This window comes from Odontesthes bonariensis, chromosome 2 (genome assembly GCF_027942865.1).
Source record: "Odontesthes bonariensis isolate fOdoBon6 chromosome 2, fOdoBon6.hap1, whole genome shotgun sequence".
Taxonomy (NCBI): Eukaryota; Metazoa; Chordata; class Actinopteri; order Atheriniformes; family Atherinopsidae; genus Odontesthes; species Odontesthes bonariensis.
The window spans coordinates 13,886,674-13,903,621 of NC_134507.1; the positions used below are offsets into that span (position 1 = coordinate 13,886,674).

A 16,948-nucleotide genomic window follows, 5' to 3' on the forward strand; every position below is an offset into this window, starting at 1 on the left:
GTATGAATCTCATCTGTTTATTTAGTTTTGTTCCCATTACAAAAATCACAAACATTAACTTGATCATTATTTTCCTTCTAAAACATGTAAGAAGTAAAAATAACTTCCCCTTTTTTTTTTTTTTTTTTTTTTTTTTTTTGTAGTGTGAATACTTTCAGGTTTTACTACTGATCTCGTACAATACAGAAAACCCAATATCAAGCATGTTAACTTCTAATCTGCAGTTCTCCTAATATTGTGAGTGGATACATCTTGGCAATTGATCTCAAATCTATGAGATGTAAAATCATACACCGGCTCACACATACAATAGACAGCAGAATCCATAAACATGTAGAAATGTGAGGACTTGGGAATGTAGTCTCCTTTCAAACGAGGCTTGTTCATTGCGCTCTCGGTGCTTCTTTCTTGGTCACGCTATGGTCAGGAGCAGCAGGCGAAACACCATCAGCAAACTGCAACAGACAGCAAACGAGAAGAATGAAAGCTACTGAATCAGCAAGCATGGTTCAACATTGAGTTGCTTAATATTCTTTCCAGCATGTTGAGCAAGTTGGATCCTGACCTCAACCCCGACATGACGCCTGCAGGCAATAACTTCCCAGATTTCTTGTATCTCATTCCCATGATGACTGAAATAACTCCTGAGGAAACTGAAATAAAGACACCACCACAGTTGTACGGTACAATGGATTATTTGACTTCTGAACAGAAACGATAAGAACGATCTTTGGCCATACTCACGCAATGACACCTGGATATTCTTTGGGTCGCCAGAGGTGTTATAGGCACCATAAGCAGATAATCCACCGAAAACCAAACCGGCCATCAAGGACATTACGCTACCTGTGATCAGGCAGGGGAACACAAAGTCAACGAGGGTGACAAATTTCACAGATTTTGTTGAGATTTCTTTTAGACCAAACGGAAAGATTGATTGAATGAGCGCTCTAAACCTTTTCTCTTGTATCCCATAAATCCTCCAAAAAGGATGGCGGCAGCATAGCCGAATCCAATCCAGTCTATTGCCATCATAAACCTGTAAACAACTGTTAACATTAAACCGGACAAAGATCAGACAAGTAATCCAGTTCAACCTTTTGTCTCGGCTGGCATTGGCTCATCAGTACAGACATGTAAAAGATCAACTTTGCCAAGCAAGGGTTACACACTAACTTGAATTTGAACACAGAAAAACGCTATTTTCTTTGACAAGTCATTCTTTGAAGATTAAAATCCGTGCAGTGAACCTCGTAAACCTCTAGATGGCGCTGTTTGCCCTACAATGAATAAAATACTGGATAACGATAGAAATAGGCTCCAAATAAACAGGCATCTACGTGTATTCTCAGCCTGAGCCTGTACTGCATATCAACTACATATTCTTATCGTACTTAAGTTACATTGTTCCGTGAACTGTGACGGCGAAATTAACAAACCTGGAGTCCAAACGAGACAGCTGGCGAAGACGATTTCAATCAGTTTCACTGCACTGCACTTCCGTGTTAGTACCCACCAATAATTAAGCGCATGCGCTTTCTCGTCCATGTGACTTATTACAAAATAAGTCATTTATTTATTTATTTATATATTATTTATTTATATATACATTAAAAAACAAAATGACATAATCAAATAGGAGAGTAAAAATGATTCTATGTTCTCGCTACAAGCTGTATTCCACAACCATCTTCGCTAAACCTGTTTCGTCATTCAATTATTATTTGTTCTCAAACTGGAATCTAAAGGAATTTATAATGATTTGCTCACTATTGTTAGTCTCGGCTGCTCTCTTTTTAGAGTCGCCACAGTTCCAAATGTGGAGCCAGATATCGCTGAGAGAGACTGTTCGATGGAGTTCTTCTAATCGCCTCATGAGCAAATATTACAGCCAACATAGGACATAGGACCAACATAGACGGTATCAACCAAACATAGGTTTTTGTAAATAAATGTAATGTAAATTAATTTATAAATATTAAAATGAAATATGTTATACTGCCACGTGGTCTTTCAGCAGGGGTGGAGCAGTGATTTTAAATGTGGGGGTGTTCCAGGTGGGGCACATGAGTGCCACATCAAGCCAGACACGACGCTGAAGTTGGCATCCGATTCTCGAATTAAATGGATGGGCATAAAGGGCCATTTCACTGCATTTTTGCATTTTGATCGCCCTAAACTTGGTCCTGTATGGACACTACATTATTTAGACTGCTCAAATCTGGATAGAATTATTCTAAAGAGGCTATAGATTCATTAAAACCTTGTTTGGGATTTGTGAAACCTTTTTCTGATTTGTGAAAATGCAGAACAGGGCCATTTTACTGCTTTTTTTTGTATTCTCATCACCCTAAACTAGGTTCTGTAGGGAAACTACAATAGTTACACTGCTCAAATCTGGATGGAATTATTCTAAAGAGGGTACAGGGTCTTTAAAACACATTGTATGTTGGTGCACTATGAGGGTGGGCAAACCGTTAATCTAATACATCCATGGGGCAAACGGGTTTACCTTGGAAAATGTGGGGGGGATGAAATCATCTTACAGTAAAAGTGGGGGTGTCGAAACACCCCCATCCCCCACGGGTGCGACGCCCATGCCTTTCAGACATATGAGCCTGCCAAAGAACGCTGATTTCTTCCTTTAGAACATGCAATTGTCTTTTTTTTTCCCTTCCATTTCTTACTTAGTTAATATCAAACAATATCCTGTATTTCTTTGACGCCTTGCTTATTGATTCCTAAAACTGTGCACATATAATAGTGATCAATTGAACAGTGATGGGAACAAACCCATGGTTCTGTAACTGATCAATGACAGCATCGCCACACTATTGGCCATGTAAATGCAGTTCCAAAGTGGTGCAGAAAAATTTAAAAATACACAGATGAATAACACTTCATTGGTTATACACAAGAGTTACATGTGATAGTCCTATTGTCCATGTCCAGATGTCAAATCTCAGTCAACCATTAGTATATGTATGTATTTGTGCTACGTGTTTGACATTTCAAAACAGTGAAACAGAACAAGACAGTCTCCCCAAAAGAAAACCACTTTATTTCACTCTGCACCCTCCCACGCTCAGTACCGTACACACTTTAAAGGTTTCATAGTTTAATAATAGCTCTCAAAAAAGTGTAAATCGATGCATTCTTGGAGCAGAATAAGCCACTATGAGCTGTAGACGAGACCACATCTTGCTGTGAGCAGCCGCTCCAGCAGAGCGTCTCCATTCAGTGTCACCTGCTGGAACGGAGCCACGGTGGCCCTCGAAGAGAAGGCACACGTTTCCAAAAAACAGTTGGCATTTAAATACTGTCTACAGTTTCCTGATGAGTTATAGTCTGGCCTTGTCAGGATAAAAATGACTATAAAATGGCTGACAAGGGTCATTTAAGAACAAGGAAGGATTATTCAAGTGAGGTATCGGAGCAAGATGTTAAATCCACGAGACTACTGTGCCATCGACATGGAGAGAAGACTAACTGTAAAGGAGGACTAATGAGTAAAGTGACAAGTGGAAATTGCAATGGTTTCTTTACAGTAAACAACAATGGACATTACAGTGCATTTCGTAATACAGTGATGTTATAATACAAATGGCTTCGAGTGCACAAGAACCTGCGATATACTGTTAAACATGGCTTTGTCAGCTTTTTCGTTAGGTAGAGATTTTCGTGTGAACTGTAACACGTTTTTTTTTTTCTTAAATGTAACAAATGCAAGTATCAAAGTTATGAAACTCGTTAAACCCAAACTAAAAGGAAAGAAAAAGAAAAAAAAACATTTCAAATGCAGAGAAACAAACAGACACAAGTTTCTTTGCGGTGTATCCCGGGCTAGAAATAAAAAACAAAACAAAAAACAAAGTATTGCTTACCATATAACACACAGAGACATTCTGAACGGAACGTCACCGGCAAACACGTCGGCTTTTGGCAATGACTGACATTTTAATATTCAAGGGATATCTTACACTGGTAGAACATCTGTATTTGCTCCAAAATGCACGACACATTGCATTTGCAGTCTCTTCCCCACTTACATGAATGAACTTGTTCTGACGGCTACATTCACTGTCATAAAACAACAACAACAAAAAAAAATTCTCTGCTTGAATGTTTATGGTAAACGATGAGGCTGGTGTTGCGTCTATGGGCTCTTTTCAAAGGACCGCGTGCGGCTCGTTTTGTTCTACCAGTGTAAAACATTCACTCTACATGAGAAAAAGTGCATAATCCTCCTGATATGGGAGAAAAACGTTACAACCAGCATCAATTAGTCAGTGCACTTAATAATTAATGATCGTGACCATTAGGTGTGATTTTCTTGATACTCGCGTGTGCACGTGGCTTTCAAAAATAAGAGCTTTGTAAAAACAGGTCGATGACTGATGGAAAACAGCATGCGAGAATACTGATTTGGTTCAATTTGAGGGCGAAATTTGTTTTAAAAGAAGTATGTTGCTATCCTTATTTCATATTCAATGAGTATTTTTCATATAATCAAACACCAACAAACCCGTTTGCGTTATTATTTTTTGTTTTTCATAGTTTCAGGTTGCAAATCCAAACAACGAGAGGGTTTTGTGAAGCATAAAGCGGTCGACATTTCTCAGTATCTCCGCTCAACAGCTGGACAGTCAAAAAACTCTGAGCATCTCATCAGATACTGCTCTGCATCTGGAACACGCTTTGTGTTGCTGCGACACAGGAAAATGGCACCTTTCTCCGGGTCTTCTGTGTGCGTCTCATTGTGGCAGCCCCTGCCCCGGTTCCTTTAAGGGAGAACGTTCACCCACAGCCAGCCCAGCAGTGTCCCGCAAACCCAGGTCCTCACGTACAGTTTCCTGCCGTTCTCCGTCAGCAGCAATGGCAGTGTCAGCCCCCCGAGGATCACCACCGACGGGAGGGTCTTGGAGAGCCTCAGCAGAGAGGGTTTGCCCTCCCCGGGGAACTTGTGCAATTTGTCCGAATCCTGCGACTCGTACAAATCTGTCAGCAGCCTTTTAAAAGACAAACAAGTCTCTTAGAAAATGGCGTTGTGCGAGAAATGCACAGGGACGGGAAAAGAATCATTCACATCTGTTACGGCACAAACACTGCAGTCAATTCACATCAGGGCTTTTTGGCTGCTTGCAATGAGATCAACACATTACCACTTTCTAACCTGAATTTTTAATCACACATCTGCAAAACTCTTCACTCTTCAACATATTGATGTCTTTATTGATGTGCTAGTTAGAATATATAAGACGATCATTTTCTGTGTCTGTTGAATTAACGTGTGCAAGTAATGGCTGCTTCCAGCTTTGCTGCTTTACTATGAACAACAAATGCAGTGCAACAGTCATTTAGTTCACAAAAGGAAACCACACACAGCCCCAGCTGAGATGCGAAACGGGAACTTTCTTGCTGTGAGGTGACAGTAATAACCGTTATCTACTGTGCCACCATGACAGAAACTGATTAGGGGGAAATGTAGCATTCGGGGCTGAGACACCCCCACGCTAGTTACAGACTGAAATCTAAATTCTGCCCAAGCGTACATCAAGGGTTTCCGTCACACGTCTGCAGACTAATGTACACTTCGAACAAGCGTGGCCGATGTGCATGGGTTACAATCTTGATGTGCACTACCTGTTTGCATCCTGGCAAACTGGGCGTTAATTTACACATCTGAGAAGCCTCATCACTAAAAAGCCCACTATGCTCTGCACTCGATTACCTCCGATAGGGTTTTTGTTTGTTTTCATTTTCAAGTGTTGGGAGATGGAAATGAAAGTTCACCACAAAAACATTCAGTCAGAGCAGAGTGGGCTTTTCACATACTAGCGAACGTCTTTGGAGTGGACTTTTAACTCTTTGATGGATTCCTGTGCTGAAAGCAGAAAGTAATTGCAGCTAGTCTGTATCATTATGTAAAAGTAAATTAAATTGATAATTGAATTGAGAGCTGCGATGGATGTTTCTGGATATGTTTGATAAAAAGTGCATTGATCTAAAGTGAGAGGAAGTGCTTGAAGCCGGTGGCACAAAGTCGAAAAACACTCACAATTTACATATGCACTGGATGACATCATTTCAACGTGATTAAGTGTTCCACACACACTCACCGGTCCTTGATTTCGAACCGATCGTGCAGCCACCTGCGGAAAAACAGTGGCTCTGAGGGGATTTCCTTTATATCCACACGGTCGAAGTGTATGTGGATGCGGGGACATTCTTTGCAGAGGAATTCTGTAAAACATAAAAAAAAAAAAAAAAAACATTAAAATAATAAAGAGACTAAACAAAAACAGGAAAAGCCCTTCAGCAAATCGGCACGTACAGTAAGCACTTAAAACCAACATCAGGTGACAGTGATGGAGTGGAGCTGCTGTGACAATCAAACAACCGTAGAAAGTAAAGAGCTGAGATTCGGTTATAATGTTTCTCTAATACCCATGTTATGAAGCTGAAATCTCTGAAAGTTTCAACTGTATCAGAGGCAGTTTTAATCAGTAAAGAAGTCTGAATATCTTCAAGTTGTCAGTTCCCAAAGTGTCCGAGACGGTCAGAGTAACCAAGTGTGAAAGCTCAAGGCTGCACGCGTGCGTGTGTACAAACCCCCCCCCCCAACCTTCAAGTTCCTGTTTCCACAACATGCAACGAACGCTACCAGGAAATGTGGCACTGTGGCCAAAAGAAGAAACTTGATCGAAGACAGAAGCCAAAGATTGCTTCACCGCTGGAGAAAGCATCCCCATTAGCCGCCTCACAGACTTAAACTGACCTTCAGACACAGCACGTGTCGTTTTAATCAACACACAGCAGCTCTGATACTCTCAGGAGATCTCAGGAGGACACAGAAACAAACACTTTTGTTCTTTTAAAACAAAAAGTTTTCAGAGTGCCCTGCCTCAAACGTGCAGGAGGTGAAATGCAGTTTTCAGGCTTGTGAGAATCTGAGCGAGAGCTTGGCATCGAGACAGTATAAGACTCTTAAAGAATTTACTGAAACAATGCTGAACTTTCTAAAGAAAGCCGAGCTTCCACGGCAGGTCATGTGCATTGGAGCAGAACAATGGTCCAAAGCACACTTTAAAAACAACCACATGGAACAGAATAAGGAAATCCACTCTTTGCTTTGGAGTGCCAAACATGATCATGATCTAAACCCCCCTTTTCACTTTATTACAGACAGAAATACCTCAAGTCAAACGCAGACAAAGAGACTACGGGAGGTGTTGATCATTTATAGAACTACTTTGTGGGAGAAAAACTCTTTTTATTTAAATAAAGAAATAATACAGCTGTTATTTCCCCCAATGCAAAGATATACTACAAATTCAGAGATTATTTCCTGTGACTCACAAACTTTGTTGCGTCTTTTTTTTTTTTTTTGATGTGTCAAACAAACACACACTGATGATTGGGGACAATGCAAGAAGATTTCCTGACTTACAACCAACAGACACAACAAAAGCAGCGAGCCTCCCGCGACGTCCGCGAAAGAGACGTTCCCATCCGAAGGCTAATTTTTTCTTCCCAACCAAAAACACCTAAAAGCACTTCTGAGTGAACAGCCACGGTGGCTCGGTGGAACGTCAGCACAGCTCACGGAGAAATAACTGAGAACAGAGACCAATTTCAAAAATACTTAAATGACATCATTAAGCAGGCCTTGTAGAAAGAAAAATGAACGTTAGAGGAGAACGACACCGATAACGCAGCACCACGAGGGGCTTAACTGTACTTTCGAAGGTCTTCGGGGATGTGCAGTACCATTTTCCACAGTCAATATCTGGAACAAATGTTTCAAAGCAACAAATAAGGATTTGGAGGAAAGGTTACTGGGTTACACAGCACTTAAGGTCTACAGAGGCATTTTAAAATGGTTGTATAATAATATAAAGGGAAATGCACTTCATGTTGTGTCTTTTTTCAACTGACTATTGATTGTTAACTGTCTGCAGAGCTCGTTTAAAGTTGAATCCCCATTGCCTGATTACTTAGAACAACTTAATGGTGATTCTAATATTTCAGACTTATTTAAGTCAACTCCATCCATCCCCGTAAGAGCGAACGACTTAAGACCACTGAGAAAGATCTCCCCGAGTCTGGAGGCTTGCGTGACGCAGCCCCCGCGCCGGTCACTTCCACCTCGCTGCGAAGTCACCTTCACCACATGAAGCCAGGAAGTGCGTGATGAGAGGAATGCGCTTCTATTCTCTGCCCCGTTTGCGAGAAACATTGATGTTTTATCCCGACTGAAACGGGATGTTTTCTTGTAGGTTTTCAAAAGAATCAAACAGTGTTCGTTCAACAACCAGGAACACAATAATCAAAAATACTCCAAAACACGGAGTCACCCTGTTTACAGGAAGGCGTCCTTGTTAATGGGTCATGTTTGCCATGTGATTAATTACCGGGGAGGTTGTAAACAACGTGGCAGGTTTGATAACACAGTGCATGTATTACAATGGAGGACTGCGAAGGAGGCCAGGAGCTGCTGTTCGCTGACTGCATTTTTTATTTGGTGATAAAAATGTCATATTAATCTTTACGATGGAAAAATCTAATTACATCCACTGATAAACTGTTTTTAATACTAACTATATGATTATAATACAGTAAATAAAATAAAAAACATTTAAAAGCCTGTAAGAATTAAGTTTGTGACGACAGCTTTGAATAAAACCAAATATGTCTTGTGCCTTCATCTTTTATTGTACGTACAATTGTACATCATGTCAATATTGTTGTTCTATAAGCTTATATTGATATAGGTTGCTTAGCAGCAAGTTACCCTATCAGCTGTTCATTTCTACAGGGATCACTTCAGTCAATTAGTAGATTCAAATTGGAACAGAAAACTATTTAAAAAAACAATTAATTCAAGTAAAAAATGGCAAGTATTTTACATTATTCCTTCCTCGCTCCGTCGCATCACTTTAAGTTCTGCTGTGATCCGACATGACAGAACCCATCCAGAGCAACGGCACTGAGCTCGTAGCTGCTTTGTTCACCGCCGCGGCAGAAATTAACATAAAAAGAGGTTTTCTGTAAATGATTCATCGGGCAGGTTTGGATGCAGCCCTTTACAGAACACATTGTTTTAGAAAACCAGAAGAGGGAGGAAATGGCCTCATGGAAACTCTGTAGCTTCATAGAGTGATTTCACACGACTAGGCGGTCCTTCAGTTTGACTGAGGACACGCTTGCATTCAGCCTCTTCTAATAATTGGACCACAAGTCAAACTCCGAACGTGTCGTCTACACGGCCCGAGTTGACTTACACTTGTACTTAGTGCTGTCCGCTAGTGATCCAATCACCCAGAGAGCATGTTAGTACCATCTCTGAACGGGGCCAGAAATCTAATCACGGTCATGATTTCTTGGAGTTTTCATTTTCTACGAATACCTTGAGACTAAATGGTCTTATTGATAAAATAGCTTTAAAATCCTTATATGCACCCCTCTTCTACCCAGGCATGAAAATGGGTCAGGGGTTAAAAAGGTGAGAAGAGCGCGCGCGCGGCCCAGGGGGCGGGGTATGACGAGCTGTTTCACTAACACTGTTTCACTGAACACTGTTTCACTGAACACGTTTCACTATGCTGAAGGACACCTCCTGCCCCTTCACGCAAACCTTTCCCTCAAGTTTGACCCAAGCCCATCTCCAGCTGCACTTGATCCCTGAGTCTATCTGCTTCACAGCTGCAGCATCCTCCTCTGTTAATACACTCATCCTGCAAGAATATTTTGTGTTAGTTCAAATGGAACATCAGTATTAACTGTAAACAGGGCTCGAAATTAACTTTTTTCACCACCACCCAAAATGACAAGAAGATATTAATGTTACTAGCCAAACACAAAATGGCTAGTACGTTTTCTTTTCTACCAGCCACACTAAGCTTAAATTTACCACCATTGGGCCAGTGTTAAAAGAAGAGCTGGTTTCTGTAACATGGTTACCCAGATGTCAGAACAGTAATTGGTCGTAAGAAATGTCACTCTTAATTTAGATTAGTTGTGTGGTGTCATAACACTAGCACTTTTGAGAGCAAATAGAATGGCCAATCACTGTTTCTCACGTTTGGGTAGAACTAACCACTGGACTACCAGATATCATTTCACCCTGGTGTTTAATTTAGAGCGAGACGGGCGGTGTTCGCTATTTTTAGGCGGCTTGAAACCATTACATTTCAATAAATCAATAAATAACATTACTAGCGACCAGTGTTTCTGTTACGTAGCGTTAAAAACAAGCTTGACACTAACTGTATTAACAATATTGAGCGAACAGGAGCAAATCATTTCTACCGGAGCTTTAGCTAGCTCTCACGGTGTTCAAGACAAGTTTTAGCGAACAGTGACTAGTTCTTAACCCATGTCAAGAAAGCTCCTCAGTTAAAAAAAACAAAACAATCTTGGCTTTCTAACTATCAAAAAACGCCCAAATCAAGTCTGCTGTTTTTTAAAACCATCCAGCGTGAACAAGAAATTTCTCCATTCAACACCACTGAGCTTAGTTTCCATATCACTCGTCTCGCAAAAGCAGGCTAGCAGGTAACAACTAGTATTTAACATCTGCAGCCGTCATGAGCTAGATAACGTGTTATGCCCTAAACTTGATTTTCAGCACGCATGTTAGAATAACATTTATGTACACATGTTTGCCACAGTAAGCGAGTTACCTCAACACGCAACAGCAACACAACCGTGCGACTTTTCCATTTAGCAGCTTTCACCCTAAAACGCGTTGTTCAGATCCAGAGCCAGTGTTGCGGATTATTCCATCAGTCAGTTTAGATCCAGCGGGAAATGAGGTTGCCATGTCAATCAATAAAAATGTGACTTTGCTGTCTGAATCAGTGGAATATTCGTAAGCGAGGACTGGCAACCAGGAGTGGGTTGTACCAGCTGATCAGAACACCAATAGAAAAGAAGCGCTAGTTATTAATAGCTATTAATCTCGATTGGCTGTAACCATTTGTATGCGTCAGTGGATGTACCCCCCCCCCCCCAAAAAAAAAAAAAAACTCTTCGGATCTACACAATTCACACAAGTCACCTATTTTGGGACCAAAACGGCAAATTTCGCCGAAAGGTGAGGGATTTTCATGCCTGTCTACCCCATAAGAAACTTCTTTAAGACAATTATATCAAACCTTTTCCACTATATTCAACATGTCCACACATTTTTATTTTTTTTCTAACGTGAAAAGTTCCCAATATCATTCATCTGTAACACCAGGACAAATGAAGAAGCTGCACTGATAAAACTTCTGCACGGCCGCTTGCTCTAAAAACTCTGACCTGGCATCGATGGAGCGGGTCTTCTCTGACCAGAGCCGCCCAATGTTCCCTCGTAGGCCACTGTGATGTCGTACACAGCATCCAGGTGGTCCTTCATGGCCTCAATGGCTACATGAGATGCCTTCATCCTTGGAGTAAGGGTGTGTTTAAGAACAGCCAGTCCTGCGAATAGGACGCAAAAACACATTTAAGTTCATCAGCTGTGCAAACGGGCATTTCATCAAGCAAGTTGGCATTTCAAATCAAAATACAAATATGCTGCAAGGGCAGGCCATTTAAGTGCAGCTGTTGTATGCCATCTCTTCCTCATCACTATAAACATACTAGCGGAAATCCCCTGCAGAATACATGCTTTAAAACTCAGGAGATTAAATGTGAACGCTCGTGTTGGTCTCAGTCACTACTCATTGGTCAACGCGGTACCATCCGCTGCTCACTAATACCTCCCTAATAGCAGATAATGTCGTGAGCACATGTCATCTCTCTCAAGTGATTTATTTGGATTAAAGGGGAAGGTGATATTCAGAGCGGTGGCACAAAAATAGGCTCGATCGCGGCAGAATGGCCAAACAATGTTGCGAAACTGCTCAATGGCATCAGAATGACTGCGCAGATCCGAACACTACAAAGAGAAGCACTCACTTTCTTTCACTTCCTTGTGTAAAATGAAGGAACAACCACCGAAGACCTCTCTTTTAAATGGACCGTTTAGAATTGTGAGCGAGCACCACGCTCAGTCTTACTGACAGGCAGCATGTCCAGATTCTAAGCTGCATTAAGCTGAATTCATTAATAAGCAGTTTTGATGGAGGATGACCAATTCCTGGAGCCACACCACTACATCAGTGTGATTTCGCAACTTGAAATCTAGACGAATTTGCATGCAAGATGATGCTCATTGGTAGAGCAAAGGCGTGCAAGGTGGTAATAGGCTGTACAACAAAACTTAGTCAGCTGTTTTACAGACTTGAGTGGGCTGTATTGAATAAGTATCCAGCAGTCAGTGTTCCCTCCACCTTCTTTTGTAGCAAAAGCCTGACTGTCAGCGATAACATTCTTCAGGTCTGGATTATACCGAGTTCCTTCCGGGAAGATGACAAGGTACATCTGTGGGGGAAAAAAAACGAAAAACACATGGAATGGAGGCTTTAGTGTAGTTCTTATTGGACTAGTCAAAGAGTGGATGTAGTCATCTGATCATTTCACTCTTGAACAAAAAGAAAATGATCATAAATAATCCTCAATGAAATATTAAAACCCTTTTCCAACGATAAAACTCCTCACGTTTGCACACAAGGAAAAAAAACAAAGCAAAACAGTAGTTCATTATATTCAAAATCCAATTTAAAACATTCCTGTTATCAACAGCCTGCCGGGACCTATTTAATGAGGCCAAACAGAAACAATGACGAAAACATCTATAATCCCGTCGCACTTTTATTTTCCAAATTTCTCTTTGTGAGAAAAGGGTTTCATTTAACTTTCAGCTCGACACGTCACAACACAGATTTCATTGTGTGCTTTTAGGTCACCAAAAACACATCTGTCAAATACGCAAACACACCCACTTGTGCCTCCATTACTTCTGAGGACATAACCCTCCGACTTACTCCTGGAGACGTACTCTCACCTTAACCCTAAATACGACCTGCCAAACCCAGCCTTAAAGCAAGTATTCTTCTTAAAAGGCAACAATTAAGTGACGAGGGGCTTGTTCCAAAAGGAAGAACGATTCACTCATGCTGCCACTGTGTACACAGAAAAGATGTCCCCACAACATGAGCAATACTTGAAACACGATTAAACACACACACACACACTAATCCTCTCTCAGTCAAATCCAAAAAAGCGATTAAAAAAAAAAAAAGAAAAAAAGAAAAAAAAAAAAGCCCTTCGACTCAACCACCACCCTCTCATCATGTTCTGGTTACACAAACTATTTGCACAAAGGTTGAAAGACTCACAATGTAGAATAAAAAGCTAGTTTTATAAATCAGATATTGAAATAGAAAATAATATTTACTATTTAAAACTCTTGCAACAACAGCCTTTTACCTCCATTGTTGTTGTTTAAAGCTGATAATTGGACTCATGAATATACAGTTTTGGGTTTTTTTTTTCTACAGATATCGCAGACCCCACGGCCCACTGCACATATGGAGTCAAGAGGTTTGTTAATAAGGTTTAAAACATTCGTCAAGGATACTTACTGGTGTTCCACATCGAGCTTGACTGAACAGCTTCTTCCTCATGGCCATTTCATTAAACTTCGCACTTCGTTTCACATAGATTCCCCCATGCTAAAAAGAAAAAGATGATCCGGTGAACAAACGGTGAATTCAAAACATATCTACATCATTCATTTGAAAGTGACAGTCACATCGTTGCATTACCTGAGAGAAATACCATCCGTAAAGCGGGAGCCACTTGAGTCCATCTTTAAGGACATACCTGACATGACCAAGAGCACTCTGCCTGATGGCGAGCATGTCAGCGATGATCCAGTCGGCTACGGGGAAAACGGAGACGTTTAGCTGTGCTTCACGTTGCATTCACGCGTTTTTAAAGGTGCAAACTCAGATTCACTACCTGTACACTGATGATTTGACAGGTAGACCACATTCTCTTTGTTCTTTGGTATATCTCCATATATAACAATCTACAGAGACAGATTGAAGAGCTGGTAAAAAGCCTTGCACAGGGAAGCAAAAAGTTACATGTTTTTTTGTTGTTGTTGTTGTTGTTTTTACAGCCATGAATTTGTAAGTTTGGTGCAAATCATCTTTGTTTTGTTTCATGTTCACACTGCATTTGGCTACCATTCAAGTTTACACCCACACTCATTTCTTTACAATAAACCGAAGAGCATTCATTCAAACTCATCATGTGGCTTGAAGCCGGAGGGGCCTTCCTTGTATCCTACAATTGGTGCTTTACAGACGCATCATAACATATCATATCTTACACAAAGGTTTCCAGGCTGCACCAGTATTACTACTCTTTGTCTAAACACCCTTAAATACAAATATACCAGATCTGAAAGCTGTGCAAACGTTACAAAAGAATGCAGACCCTCTTGCTAAGCAGCAGGTTCATCAAGAATTTGTTTTCCAGCCAGGGTGTCTAAATTAACCTGACTTTTATGTTTATGTTTATGCATTTAGCAGACACTTTTATCCAAAGCGACTTACAACTGAAAAAATATATAACATTACAGCTAATATCAAAGCTAACAATAAGCTACATAGAAAGAAACCACAAGTCAGACTGTGTGACAGTGTAGCGATAGAGTGCAGACATAGAAGGAAGTACAGAAAGATAAAGTGCAGTAGAAGGGGTAAGGAAGTACAGGGTAAGTGCTAGGATTTTCAAAATGACTTTTCCAGAAATTTGTACATATAATGTTTTGTTTTGAGTGTGAGTGTAAACTCCATATGGGACAATTAATGCAGGCACATTTCTAAACACATAGACGCAGCATTTACTCATGTCTGTGTCATTGTAGGTCTGTCATTCGCCACGGACACGGTGATCACACAATAAACAACAGACACCAATCATAATATCTACACACAGAAAGTGAAGGATGACTTACCTCAACTCCTGTGTAGTGTTCAAAGAAGAATAGGACCATACTCTGATAGATGCAGTACAGTCGGTCGTCTACCTTGTGATACACACTTGTTGGTAAAACAGTTGAAAGTAAGCGCCAAGCACCCCAAGACAGTATATAAGCTGGGGCTGTTCCCAGCATGATCGTGGCAGGAAACCAGTACCGCAGCGAGTATGTGTGCACAACCAAAGAGAGCAGCATGATTCCACCTGTCTCCACTTACAAATCCCTGAAGTCGACTGTTGGAGTTAGTATCACAAACCGTGATTAAGTTACGGTGCACCCTATCTATCCCACAGCACACCTGGCCTACTTTCAGCACACCTGCCCCGAGAGGTCAGCATAAGAAAGTGAGAAAGCTGCAGCAAGAAGGGAGTGAAGAGCTAGTTGGCTAAAGCTAAATTTAACCTTGTGTGCAAAACGCAATTTGCAAAGTCAGCTTAAGCGCTAACGCTGACCCATACTACATCACATAAAAACAAAGTTATCGGAAAAGTATCGACATTTTAAAACAGCTAAACAGAAAATGACCTCAGCCCAAACTCCGTGCATTTACTGTACAAGTTAAAAAAAAAAAAAGAAAGAAAAAAAAACGTTAGCCGACCATAAAACGTGTTGGGTCAAACTGGAAGTTTTATCCAACTGTAGGTTTGACATAAACTCTGTTCTCTAATGCGGAAACGATAGTAAAGTGTAACCCAAAAGTCAGCTTGTTTAGTAAAAGAAAAAAATATTGTCAATTTCCTGCCTCAGTTCATCTTTATCCGGCTACTAGCTTCTAGCAGTAAATGTCACACACGCCTCCCTACGTATGACACAAGAGCTTTGACGAAGCTGATTGGTCGAGTGACGCAATGAAGGCTAGCCAATAGGCGATATCATACCGTGAGCCTCATAGGGTTTAATATTAAAGGACCATACCATCGCCTTTCTTTTACCTTGTTTTTTCCTAGACCTCTGAAGTTAGAAAGTTTTGGCAAACGGAAGTAGTCTTCAGGTTCTTAAGCTCTTCTAAATTGTTTTCCCATAACATTTATTGTTTGCAGACCATGTGGAGTAAAAACTAATCAGGCTTTACTATCAAAGCCTCATTAATTACTGATGATAACTGCGTTTCTGAGGTGGAATTCAGTCTCACACAGTTAAATGTATGAGAAATATTTGCACTGAAGATGGCAAGATTAGAGCAGCCTAGTCTAGCATATTAGTCACAACATGGTAAAAACAAAATATTGATACAGTTCTATATTTTGGTGGGTTTGACCTAAAAGAAGGAACGCGCCATGAGGGAACAAAATATTTTCTCTTTTATTTACTGAATAAATTCTTGCGCCACTATTCACCACTAATAAATTGTCTTTCAATTTATTAGTACTATAAATATTTCTCAGACATATGTTGCATTATATATCTGAGAAACTAAATTTTAGAAAGTGAAATAAATATTAACATTTTAAATTTAACCTTGTAGCACCCACAGTTGCAGATATGCAACAAGCTTTTTATTTATTTACATTACATTATTTGATTTTTTTAAATTTACATACATTATTTACATTCATGTGTAATATTTTTTTACATTACATTTTATGTGCTGACAGTTGTCACATAATTTTCAATCATTTTCTTGGGTCAGTGAATTACACTCTGCTTTGCGGTGGTCTGTTCTAGTTCGTTCTGGTCTCGTTTGGTGTGGTCTGCTTTGTCCACCTTTCACACCAGTAATGCGGCTGCTGTAGCTCAGGAGGAAGAGCAGTCGCCCACCAATCGGAAGGTCTGTGGTTCAACCCTTGGCCTCCCCAGGCTACATGTCAAAGTGTCCTTGGGCAAGACACTGAACCCCATGTTGCTTACCTTGTAAGTCACCTTGGATAAAAGCGTCTGCATAATGACCGTAATGGGAGGTCAGGTCTCCAAATTGTATTATTATGATTATTTTATTGCATTTTTTATAAGCTTCATGTGCACATTTTTTATTTACATTACATTTTTTGCATTTTATATGTGCTTCACTTTTTCACGACAAAG

General features: G+C 40.4%; 2 protein-coding genes across 3 annotated transcripts; both read right to left on the minus strand.

Moving 5' to 3' along the window:
• Position 1: 1 nt before the first annotated feature.
• On the minus strand, positions 2 to 1,519 carry tmem14a (transmembrane protein 14A). Of its 2 annotated transcripts, none has more exons than XM_075484163.1 (5): positions 1,440 to 1,519; positions 957 to 1,049; positions 745 to 846; positions 566 to 653; positions 2 to 455 (listed from the first exon to the last, which is right to left on the minus strand). In XM_075484163.1, the coding sequence occupies exons 2-5, from the start codon at positions 1,033 to 1,035 to the stop codon at positions 413 to 415; spliced, it is 312 nt and encodes a 103-aa protein (XP_075340278.1). In that variant the 5' UTR covers positions 1,036 to 1,049; positions 1,440 to 1,519; the 3' UTR covers positions 2 to 412. The 2 variants fall into 2 exon arrangements, with proteins under 2 accessions (XP_075340278.1, XP_075340287.1); XM_075484172.1 differs by having other exon boundaries at positions 957 to 1,039; positions 1,440 to 1,517.
• A 2,003-nt stretch (positions 1,520 to 3,522) lies between these two features.
• On the minus strand, positions 3,523 to 15,713 carry agpat5 (1-acylglycerol-3-phosphate O-acyltransferase 5 (lysophosphatidic acid acyltransferase, epsilon)). The gene is made up of 8 exons (XM_075478165.1): positions 14,903 to 15,713; positions 13,897 to 13,966; positions 13,701 to 13,816; positions 13,518 to 13,607; positions 12,324 to 12,414; positions 11,308 to 11,469; positions 6,120 to 6,243; positions 3,523 to 5,009 (listed from the first exon to the last, which is right to left on the minus strand). The coding sequence occupies exons 1-8, from the start codon at positions 15,119 to 15,121 to the stop codon at positions 4,784 to 4,786; spliced, it is 1,098 nt and encodes a 365-aa protein (XP_075334280.1). The 5' UTR covers positions 15,122 to 15,713; the 3' UTR covers positions 3,523 to 4,783.
• Positions 15,714 to 16,948: the final 1,235 nt, after the last annotated feature.

Coding starts and splice junctions, on each gene's coding strand:
- agpat5 (XM_075478165.1), bottom strand. CDS start 15,121: ATGCTGCTCTCTTTGGTTGTGCACACATACTCGCTGCGGTACTGGTTT. Junction 13,967..14,902: donor AACACTACACAGGAGTTGAG/GTAAGTCATCCT, acceptor CTGTCTCTGTAG/ATTGTTATATATGGAGATAT. Junction 12,415..13,517: donor AAGCTCGATGTGGAACACCA/GTAAGTATCCTT, acceptor TTTCCCCCACAG/ATGTACCTTGTCATCTTCCC.
- tmem14a (XM_075484163.1), bottom strand. CDS start 1,035: ATGATGGCAATAGACTGGATTGGATTCGGCTATGCTGCCGCCATCCTT. Junction 654..744: donor GAATATCCAGGTGTCATTGC/GTGAGTATGGCC, acceptor TCTTTATTTCAG/TTTCCTCAGGAGTTATTTCA. Junction 456..565: donor GGCGTCATGTCGGGGTTGAG/GTCAGGATCCAA, acceptor TGTCTGTTGCAG/TTTGCTGATGGTGTTTCGCC.